General features: G+C 33.5%; 1 protein-coding gene across 1 annotated transcript in view; it reads right to left on the bottom strand.

Moving 5' to 3' along the window:
- Nucleotides 1-5,612: 5,612 nt before the first annotated feature.
- Nucleotides 5,613-12,371, bottom strand: part of LOC129739213 (ceramide kinase) — a 52,358-nt gene continuing 45,599 nt past the window's right edge. Inside the window, exon 9 of the mRNA XM_055730634.1 lies at nt 5,613-7,576. Within this exon, the coding sequence (XP_055586609.1) occupies nt 7,471-7,576 (106 nt within the window). The 3' untranslated portion in view covers nt 5,613-7,470. The remainder of the gene's footprint in view (nt 7,577-12,371) is intronic.

Here is a 12,371-nt window from a genome sequence, read left to right as displayed (position 1 = left end):
TACAGAGTTTTGTAAATGTTACATTTTTTCAAAAAGTCTAGAAGAGATTTTTCGCTGAATTCTTCGTTTTTTAAAATTTCGAAAACAGTTCCTTTTATGTTGTGTTCCTCTCGAGCCTCCTTGTATCCGTAGCAATCAGTTAAGATGTGTTGAACTGTGGTTTGTACACCACAGAATTGACAAATCGGTGCAGGACTTTTGTCAAACAAGTGTGAGTGAGTGAGCCTGGTGTGCCCTATACGAAGTCTCGTAAGGACACGCTGGTCTGAGGGGCACTTCCGGTCTTTATACTTGTTACCAATAAATATGAGTTTTGTAATCTGAATATTAACTCAGAATATTAGTCTACCCAGTGCTACATACATTAAAATTGTTTAAATAAAAATTAAAATTTGTAATGCAGTGTCGGAATGATTTTTAACTCGTAAGTATTCATTGATGACTTAACTCTTGATGTGATTCGTTGAACGTATAAAAAAAAAAAACTAAGTTTACTAAATTAAAAAAAATCTCACACCGCATTTTGACCTTCCGGCAGCGACCTGCTGTTTTTGAGCCCAACACTTTGGCCAAATATTCAGGTCGTAAACTATTTTCGGGTGAGTTAGTGTGTAATTGTTATGTGAGGAGATAAGATTGCGCTTTTGATGAATAAATGTTTGTCATTCAAACATTTTTTTTAATCAACGAAGAACGAAGAAATTTGTAATATCAGAGCATGAAATAAATAAACAGAACATCACATGTCTCGAAATTTTGGATGCAAGTTGAATATTACATGTCTGGAAAATTCAACACGTCTGTCAAATTTACAGACGTGATATATGTAACTCGCACTGAAAATTCCGTCATATGTGGTGCTTCTTTTCATCATATATGATGTAGTTTTAAAGATTTGTTTGGTATATTAAGGCAGAGCTAAAAGTATAGTTATTATTGTTATTAAAGTTTATAAAATGTCAATTAATGAAAATATATCGATTTTAATATCAAACACTTTTTATACACTATCCTTTTTTCAAGTTTTTCAAACTGAAATTAGATTATGTAAATCCGTCAAAAACGACACACGAGTATGAATCTACGTCTTTTTCGGAGGCATAAAAAATTGATGGCAAAAATATCAAACAATGAACATGAACGACCCCTTTTTCTATCATCTGATTTTAAATTTTTAATCAGTCCTGTAAAACTCCCATGTAAGAATTTTAATCTCGATCCGACACATAGTACCGCAATCGTTGCAAAAAAAAAGATGACACCTTTTCTATCGTCAAATACAAATAAGATACATTCAATTTATAAGACAAACGTAAATATACATTAAAATTTTGGATTTGAAGTTTCAATCCGCATTTTAAATTCTCTAGCTATTTTAATTTTCGATTCAAAATGGGGAATCCGAATAGAGAAAAAAAAAACATTTCGACTTGATTTCGAATCTCATTAAAAAAATTAAAATAAATACTTTTCAGTATGCATTTTATCTAAATCTGAAATTTTGTCACGTACAAAAATACAAATCAAACTCTTATTGAAGTCCTACATTGGGTTTGGTTACATAATTGAATACATTATTTTGAAATTCTTTATGTATGTGACGTCATCCAAGAAATTGAATATCACACTACCTGCTTTGAATGTTCCTTACATCTTTGACAGTTCGCATGGTGAACCCGATGAAACTGGTTCATTGCCTCTGGAACGTCAAAATGAACATCAAGCCACCGAGGCAATGAACTAGTCACCGTGAGTGAGTCGCCTCTCGGAATACCCCGACTAGAGTCACGTGACTACGACTAATGTGACTCCGAGTCACTTCATTCGCGTCGCAGAATAAGGCCCAATATATTTATAGAACAACCAGCAAATCTTCAGTATTCACTGCAAAAAAATGTTAATAAAGAAAAATTGTCATAATTTGTATGAATGCGCGGTAATTTTAAATTATTCAGAGACTGAATAATTTCGGTTCAGGGTTCGCACCATGTATGAAGATGAAAACAACTGAATTGGTATCAATCAAAATTCTGAGTTGTTTTCATCTAGCGAGTTTTAAATCCTGAGACTTAGCGCACACTTTTTCATCCGCTCTAGCTATTCAGAGCGCTTTAGAAACAAATGTTTATTTTTTTTATTTTGATGATTAAAAAGATCAACAGAGTAAAGTGGGAGGAAATTTTTCAGGTTAGTATAAAATTTGATGTGTGCTAACAAGTTTCATGAGAAATTAAACGAAGTTTTTCTTCCCACAGAATTCTAATCCGATCGGACGCATTTGTGGTGGTGTCGGAACTTGATTTGCCGAACTTTCAGGGCCATATGCTGCTGAGATGAACCCCTCACTCCATCTACCGGATCCAGCCGGAACACCTGCCATAGAAGCGGCATACCACGACTAGCAACTCGGCCCATATCGGGACCCTGAGCATCTTCCGGAATAGATAGACCTTCCCCCGGTTTTGGTGGTTCCTCCATCGTAAATAAGCGGCACGATGTTTCCTCTTCGGAGCAGAACGAATCCTAGAAATATTTTTTTCTCGCTTACGTTGTGAATTATATTTGAATAAATATGGATGTCTGATTACTTAAACATGCATAAAAACGTTTCATTTTTATTGAAATTCGAAATACCAGTAAATTCCGAGCAAAATTTCATAAAATTCTTAGTTGTTTTGGCTCAGACCGTTCAAACGCTCCAGCCTGATTGAAAACAACTCAAAATTCGCGAAAAACCCGTACAATTCATTTCTCATTTATCATTTATCAATTGCAATTGAAATAGTCAAACTTTCAGATGTAGAGTATCAAACCTTAAACAGGATTTATATTTAAAAATTTCAGAATACTGATGTTGATGAGCTGAAAGTAGTTTCGGCGATATAATTGGTTTAGATCTTGAAATCCAGCAGTTTATGTCAAAAGTCACAAAAAGCTCATTCGGATGTTAGCTTCATGGATGGCCTTGTTGCCGAAAAAATAATCGACTGATAACGGTAAAGTTTTAATCCACAGGGGAAAAAATAAAACAAAGGCAAACTAAATTTGAAACATTTTTACGTCCTAACTCGATTTTTTGTCAGAAAACAAATTAGTTTAGAGTTTAATCGATCAATGATAACTGATGAAGCAACTGACCTGTAGGGCAACAAATAATTATTTTGAATCTAAAGCATGGATCACCATGAATCTGGACGCACTGTTTATTATTATTGTTCCAAAAAAGTTACACGTGATGGAAGCCGCGAGACGAAAATGAATTTTGGACGCTCGAGTCAAAAACCCGACGAGGTCGGGTTCAAACATCGCGAAATCGTTAAAAATGGACAAATCAACCGTGTGCAGCGTTCTCAAACGTTTCCGTGAGATGCATACTATCGATCGGCAGGTTCATACCAAGCGTTATAGTGGACCTAAGAATCAGAAACTGCATTTGAAGGTGTGGAGAACGATCAAGGCAAACACAGGGTAGTCGGACTACGACATCGCCAAGAAATTCAACGTCGACTGGTACACCGTCAGAAGGATTAGTCTCCGTGAAGGAATACGATCCTATCGGGCCAGTAAGCAACCAAACCGGACATTGAAGCAGAATTTAGTTGCCAAAGGACGTGTCCGGAAGTTATACAACAAGATTCCAACGAAGTACGACGGATGCATCCTCATGGATGACGAAACGTACGCAAAGATGGATTTCGGGCAGCTTCCTGGCCAAAAATTTTATAAATCCGCTGCAGTGGTACACTGCACTGTTCGGGGTGATGTCCCCGCCAAGTTGAAATTCGTTTTTGCCGATAAGTTGGCAAGAAAGTGTTTGATCTGGCAAGGTATTTGCAGTTGCGGACGAAAAACCCCGTTTTTTGTGAAAAACAAGACCATGGACTCCGAAATGTACAAGGAGTGCCTTAAAAATGTTTTTTTTTCGTACAATAGATCTCACAAAAGACCAGTCAAGTTTTCGCCAGATTTGGCATGCTGCCACTACAGCTAGGAGATACTACAGTATTCGGCCAACGGATGGATTTTGTTGAAAAGGACATCAACCCACTTAACTGCCCTCAATTCCGCCCTATCAAAAAATTTTGGGCAATTGTCAAGCAGAAGCTGAAGAAGAATGGTAGGACGACTCGGGAAGCAACAGAGATGAAGAGATTGTGGAACAAAATGGCCGCTGAGGTCAGTGAATAGGGTGTCCAAACTTTGATGAGTGGTTCTAGACGAAAAGTTCGAAATTTTATCAAAAAAACATCGAAATATTTTTTTTTCTTATTTTTCCTTTGAAGAGCAATAAAAACCCTACATTTTGATTACAATACATTTTTTTTCGTTTACAAAGCTCCGAGATAGACCCGTTTTAACGCGTCCAGATTTGTAGTGATCAATGCTTTGTAAATGATCTTTTATTCATTCATCGATGCAGATTTTTGGGAAAAATGTTACTAAGTGGCAAATTCCCGAAAAAACGATACAAATTTGGTTCCTAAAAAGCAACAATTTAAAATAAAATTAACATATTTTTTTTTAATTCTATAGTTTTGTCGTCCAGAAGTCACGGAAAATTACTAACAATCTGGCGAACGTGGGGTGTCCGAGAAATTGGAGAACGGTTGCCATGGACCGAGTAAATTTTAGGAATTATGTTCGTCAAGTTATATCATGAGACGGACTACTATATAAAAAATAAAAAATACTAACAATCTTCAGAAAAAATGAACATGAAGTTATTTAGAACCTTTTTTTCTAAATCTTTTGGATAGTGTACACTTTTGTTAAAAATGTATGTATGTATGTATGTATGTATGTATTTCTACCACAAAGGTAGCAAGGCACAGCTAGTAGCAGCGAGCAACTTTCACTTTGCAACTTGTTCAAGATTCATGAACTGGATATGTTCAAAATGTCTTTCAGATTTGAGCTTTCATCTCCTATGCTCTCAAGGCAAAAAAAGCCTAAATCTGAGGGAAAAAAGCTTAAAAACGAGATTCACGACCACTTATTTAAAAGATGTTGGTCGCACGATACATAGACAAATCGTGTAACGGGATCTGTCGATACAGTGGGCACGATTAAGTCAAACCAATTCATGCTTAGAGGAAGTTCACTGGTGTTGGGAAAAAGTGGCAGAAATTTTAACACTTTCAACACATTTTGAAAATTTTGCCATGCAAAAACATTTTCAAGATCTGAGGCCTTCAAGTTTTTTTACAACACGTGTTGTATTTTCGCATGCTGTGATGCAAAAATAGCAATATTTCCATCACATACGGCTGAAATAGAAACAGTTCTGTAAAAAAATACAACGCCCAAAGATCTTGAAAACATTTTTGCATGGTGAAATTTTCAAAATGTGCTACAAGTGTCAACATTTCTACCATTTCTTCTCAACACCAGTGAACTTGCTCCTAGTGTGTATGTGGGGAGGAGTTTTCAAATCATACCATAAATAAAAGTTCAAAAATCAACTGTAACAACTTGCTCTAAGTAAGAATGTTTTTCTGCAGAAAAAAACAGGGTTTTCTATTATTTTCGCGTTAAAGGGTCACAAATGAAAATTATTAAAATCTTTTTTCTAAATTTTCGGAACAGTTACGAAACAAATAAAACAAACAACATAGAGAAAAATAGTTTTATTGAGAATTTAGTCCAGTAAATATTTCGGTCAAATTAAAAAATGCCTATTACTTGCAACTGTTTTGCAACCGAATATTTCGTAAAAATTACCTAATGTATCTCTCTATCTACAGCTTAATAAAGCCTGCATTTGCGTTTATCTCTTTTTTTTTTAAAGAAATCTTCTTGATCCAGTACATTTTTACACTGTACTACTCTCTATTTCACGAGTATTAGATGCGTCTATTTGAAACCATACCGTTTTTAATCTTTTTATTCACTTTAATTTACTACAAAAAATTCCCAAAAATTTCAACCTTTCAACTAAGTTATAAATTTTCAGACATAAAAACTGTCTTCTGTAAAATGAGGTCGAATAACTATATATATATAGTAAGCTTGAAATAAAAAAAAAATCGTTCCATTTTCTTGTAAGGCTAGCAATACTCATTCTAATTAAAATGATATTAAAACAGCTTCAGAACCTGGTAATCTTACTAGATATTGTTTCTGGAATGTATGGCTAAAACTGATTGAATTCCTTTTTTTTTCTCAGAATACTAAATAAATGATAAGTTATAATTCCATACACCTAAGTAATTGCTTTGCACTTTACTAAACATGTTTGATGAAACATAAAACAGACAGTGATATTACAAATTATTCTCTATACATATGAGTCTCAGGTTCAAAATTTTACCATCCTTTAGAGCATGCTCTGACTATTTTCTTTAACCATTTCTTTTATGAATTTAAAATCTACCGTTGCCTGTTTTGCGTTTCTTCGAAAATGATCCATTTAATTCTGATCTCACAAATCTCCAGTGGCATAAGTGTTAAATACGTAAGTATATTTTGTTGTATTCTTATTGATATACACTCCCGGCCATAAGTTTGGGATAACCCCCTCAAAACCATTCATTGCAAATATCGTGAGCAAAACCTTATTCGTATGTTTTTGATAAAATTTGTATGTTAACTTTATATGACTTAAACGCTTAAAGTTAGAACATTTTCCAAAAACTGCACTCAAAATTTAAACCCGATTATCTCAGGATGGGTGGACAAAATATAAAAAAATCAAGTTGCACTCGAGACCTTAAGGTTTTCTAAAACACACATTTTTATTGCACACGCATCTCCGTTTTCAAATAATGTATTGTTTATCTGGCAAGCTTATTTGGAAGCTATTGAGTTGAACTTGATTTGTGAATTTTTAGTTGCACATTTTTGTATACGATATTCAGACTAAATGTAGCTAAAGTATGATATTTTTTATGATAATTTTATCAAACATTCTGACCGAATAACGGAAAACTGAAATGTTGTAGAAGAATATTGTCTGAATTTAAGTTACATTACGAGCTCTCCAAAACTATAAATTTTGTAAAAATCGGTTGAGAAACAAGAGAGATATAGCGGTGCAAATGAGATTAAAAGAAACGTAATATGTGATAAAATGTCTGAGATATTGTCGATCAAAATTTTCATGTTTTTGAGGGAGTGATCCCAAACTTATGGCCGGGAGTTTAGCTATTTATTCATAGTCTAGTCATATATTAAAATTTCATTTTTAAATGGTCTTCTTAAGCTAAATTAAACTGTTGGAATTCAGTAAAATGTTTAAGCATTTGCTATACTGTCAAAGTACCAATCACAGGCAGGTTTTATATCGTATGAATCTACTTAACTACGGATACGGGAGTAAATTTAACAACAGGATTAACAATGCCTATGTAGATAGTAGTGGCTCTAGCTAGAGACACAATTTGAATGCTGTTTTTCTTTTCCTGATCCGGTATCACTTTCAATTCCCCATTGGCTTTCGACCAGCTTTGTCATCTTCAATGTACCTACCTATTAGCACAATCCACAACAACTGAGCACACTGGAATCGGCTAATTTACTGCTGTTGTCCGCGCAGCTAATCCCGCGGCGAAAAACGTTGATCAACTGGCAGTTGCACCTGTTGGGATTGAACATCGTAAGAAAGTTAGTATCCAGTATCCATACATCATAAACCTGAGAAGATCTAGATTTGCTTCTTGACTTGTCCAGAAGGCTCATGCCAATTTTCTACTCAGTCAGTCAACTCTAAGGAGTTTCTTACCAAAGCTCAAATTCATATGGAATGTTGGCCCCTTTTATTTAGCCAAACTCTGTACGTAAAAAATTATACAAATATGATGGACCGCATCTTGATAAAATTTGGAACAAATCCGTTGAAACCCGTCAGATGTTTTTTTTTACTTTATTGAATAAAGTTTATTCGAACAAATTTGTAGCTTAGAAGTTATACAATAAACTGTTGCAGCTACACAGAATTTTTTTTGACTATTACGTCCCGATCAGGAGGGAAAAGCTAAATTATATCAAGATGAGATATTTTGATACTAATTTTTTTTCCTATCTAAATGAGTTATTATTCAGTACTCGTAGGATGTTAAAATATCTCAAATTATATCAAAAAATCTATGCGATCATAGCTAAATTATATCAATTTTAGATATGCTCCTTTCAAGTTTATATCTTATTCAGATAGCATAGTTTGATATTGGACAGAACAAAACCTATCAAAATTATAACTTATCAAGATATGAGTGCTTCAAGAAAAATTGCTAGTGGCATATGTCAATAAACCTCATTATTTGTTAAAACCATGCCCCATTTTTGGTTTCCCAAAAGTTGGATTCAATTTTACGAATCGGTTGAGCGAAACTCATTGATGTACGGTTTGGCCTGTTGACTTCGATGTCCGTGTTTCAGAAAAAGTTGCACGTATATCAAAATCAGATATAATCATTTTATATTAGGACAATTCGAAAAAAATCTTTATCATTGAAAATGAACTCAACCACATTCAAGTCTGTCAATTAGAATAAGATATAATTCAGATTGGAGAAACTTAAAATCGATAATTTGGAGTACTTAATTATAACTGAATCAGATATAAATATCTTGGTGAGATACGTTTGAGTTATTATTTTGATATGCTCTCCTGTTCGGGGTGTCACTGAAAACTGCAACCTTTAAAATAAATCACCTGTAATTTTAAATTGTTTTCCTTGAAAGTTAACGAAGATTCATTTATTATTACAGCAAATGTCCTGTAAAAAAGTTGTCACGTAATCATGTTTGCGACCTGTAAAATAACGGTAAATGTCCTGCTCCTTTTTGTTACAAGACATTTGCATAATTTTACAGGAAATAATTTTTGCTGTTTACTGTTCAGGAGAAACAACTGGAAAAAGTACCATATTCTATTTTAAATTTCACAAGTTATCAATTCAGTAGTGTTTAATTTGTATGATAGAATAGAGCAATATTTAAGAGAAGTTGTGCTTCATAAAAAAAACGCTTGATAATAAACGAGCCAAATCTTCATTGAATCACTTATCAGTTCACTCATCAGTATCACTTATCATTGAAATTTAATCTGAAATATTTTCACTCTGGAATTTTCCTTCAATCATTTGAAAATTTATAGTTTTTGATATATTTGTGATGTCATAACGCGTAAAGCACAAACTACAGTTTGGTTCAGTTCGAATTGTATTTTCCAGAAATTGTATTTTAACCTTCCCACGCTGTTCGGATCAATATGACCCGAAAAAAATTTTAAAATCGTCATAACTCTTTTGAAAAAAAAAAAAACAAGAAAATATGAAATTTGGAACATATTACTAAAACCGCAAGATATATATATCTATAGAAAAAGCAACTCCCGGTGACCACCGGAAGTGCTCGAACTGGCATGCCGAAGAAAAAACTTACACATTTGCCGTTCGGGTCAATATGACCCGAGAGTTTGTGCGCGTTCCCCAGATGATATAGGGGAGAGGCGGGCTATATGCGCATATTAAGAATAGCACCCATTCTATGTCATATTCCAATAGATAGGAGTCTGAAAACTATATACACATGAGCGGACATCTGAGCAATTTTTCTGTTAAAATCTCTTACAGTTTTTGTGAAAATAATTTTATAATGAAAGAAATCAAAATAGCCAATTTCCGAAACTGGCAGGCTAAATGCGCATATTTATGTTTTAAGCTATAATTCATTAACCTGCAATATTTTGATATTATTTAATTGAAAATAGTAGAAACGGATGTTAATCATACGTCAAGGCTGAAATTTTGGTGAAATTTTTTACATCACTAGTTTTTTTTCATGAAACATAGTTAGGTAAGCCATATGGTCATATTTCATGGTAATATTTTGTTTATATCGTATTTTTATCGGATCAGTATGAAGTTCTTCTTTTTTCGCTTTAAGATCGGGATTTGAGCGTAGATTTAATATTTTAACACTAAACGTACCGGAGGCGGTCAAATGACGGTTTTTGAACTTTAAACGATGATTACGCCTTATATAATTGTTTTTTCGCAAATTTAACGACAGGACTATTTTTGTTTTTGAAATGCAAGTATTTTTGCGTTTTTAAATTTTTTTTAAGCATTACGGTTTTCGAATAACGCATGTGGTATACCTATTCATACCGCGAGCGGTCAAATGACGGCAAACATCGTTTTCGCTAAAACTCCCTTGTTTCTCAACCGATTTCTACCAAATTTATAGTTTTGAAAAGCTTATAATTCGACTCAAATATATTTCCCAGACAATTTTCAGCTACAATCAATAACTTTAAAGTTATTTACAGTACAATAAAAAATTTATGAAAAAACATGCTTCAGGAAAAAGGTTGTAAATCAGTTATTAAGTGCTCGAAAAAAAAAATTCACTTAGTGCCTGAAAAAGCTGAAGTTAGAAGCTATATGTTGCACATATGGAAATTTTTTTTCAAAAATATTCTAAGATCATGGCCACAAAAAATGTAAAAAAGTTGTGTATAACCCGTACTTTTCAATCAATCAACCGCCAAAGCTGTTCCTGTTACAGTAGAAAATTTTGAAAAAGTGAATTGAAAAGTAGACGTAATTTGTCACATTTTGGCATCTTTAGATTTTTGAAATACGAAATACATAATTTATGACGACTTTTCAAAGGTAGCTGTTTTTCGAACTTTTTATCAATTTGGATTCTCTAAGATAATTCCTACACCTAAGCTCAGCTTTGCACTGGATTTTGAGTACGTTAACGTAAGGTTTAGGCAATAAAACTATATCCAAAAGAAAGCTTATTTCATACCGGTTCTAGTGGTGTAACTGCATTTATCGGTGCAATGCTTGGCAAAAATATGATAAATAAAACAGTGAACTAGTTTCTGAATTTTGAGAAGTTAGCACAAATTCTTGCTTGGCAAACGGGCGCAGTGGGTGGTAATATCTCAAAGCTATTTTGCACACGAAGACGGATGAAAAGAAACGAAAAAACAAACAAGCATTAGCTCAAATTTTCTAGTTTTACTTTCAGAAATATATTTATTATATTTTTGTAAAGCATTGGACTGCCAATACAGTTACATCACTAGAACCGGCATGAAATTTGCTTTCTTTTGCATATAGTTTTATTGCCTAAACCTACGTTAACGTACTCAAAATCCAGTGCAAAGCTGAATTTGGGTGTAAGGATTGTCTCAGAAAATCCAGATTCATAAAAAGTTCGCAAAACAACTACCTTTGAAAAGTCGTAAAAAATTATGTAATCAGTATTTTAAAAATCTAAAGATGCCAAAATGTGACAAATTACGTCTTCTTTTCAATTCACTTTTTCAAAATTTTCTACTGTAACAGGAACAGCTTTGGCGGTGGATTGATTGAAAAGTACGGGTTTTACACAACTTTTTTACATTTTTTGTGGCCATGATCTTAGTAAAATTTTTGAAAAAATTTTCCATGTATGCAACATATAGCTTCTAACTTCAGCTTTCTCAGGCACTAAGTGAATTTTTTTTTCGAGCACTTAATAACTGATTTACAACCTTTTTCCTGAAGCATGTTTTTTCATAAAATTTTTCTTGTACTGTAAATAACTTTAAAGTTATTGATTGTAGCTGGAAATTGTCTGAGAAATATATTTGAGTCGAATTTTAAGCTTTTCAAAACTATAAATTTGGTAGAAATCGGTTGAGAAACAAGGGAGTTTTAGCGAAAACGGTGTTTGCCGTCATTTGACCGCTCGCGGTATGAATAGGTATATACAAAGTGTCGGTATGTTTAGTGTTAATGATAAAAAGTAAAAAATGTATAAGGCTAATCTATTTTTCTTGATAAGGTACACCGGGGTAAGTGTGGACGATGGCTATTAAAACAATACTGTGCACTTTTTTTTCAAACTTTTAATGCAGAATGTTCAATTTACTTGTAATCCATCCAATAACTGTGAAAAAGATACGATTCAGACAGTAACGGATGTTCACAGCGACTTTTTTTGAATTTTCTATTTTCAACTACGATGTAGAGTTGATGTGCATCTTTATCAATTGCAAATTTCTCCTAAGCTAGCTGGCTTTCGACGAAAAACTCTACATTGAAACAATCCTCACATTCCAAACAACCAGTTAGGAAAAGAAACGGCGATTAAAAATGAAGAAAAAAGAGTTTATTTACAAAAAACTAAAATTTTGTCTCCAATCCCTACCTGGGATAAGTGTGGACGGCTTTAAAAAGACTTGATATTTACATTTTTTTTCAATTTTCTGTCCTTCATCCTTCATGAATTGGATTATTTAGCTATATTTAGCATTCGTATCATGAAAAGTTGGGTAAACTACTTGTTTGTTCTGTGTTTTTGATAAAATCGAATCTCGCGTGTTGCAACATAAATTACACACAATAATTATTGAAAGTTGCCTTACT

This window comes from Uranotaenia lowii, chromosome 1, assembly GCF_029784155.1.
Source record: "Uranotaenia lowii strain MFRU-FL chromosome 1, ASM2978415v1, whole genome shotgun sequence".
Classification (NCBI taxonomy): Eukaryota; Metazoa; Arthropoda; class Insecta; order Diptera; family Culicidae; genus Uranotaenia; species Uranotaenia lowii.
The sequence above is the reverse complement of the archived record's forward strand: the minus strand, read 5'-3'. Positions and strand labels throughout refer to the sequence as shown.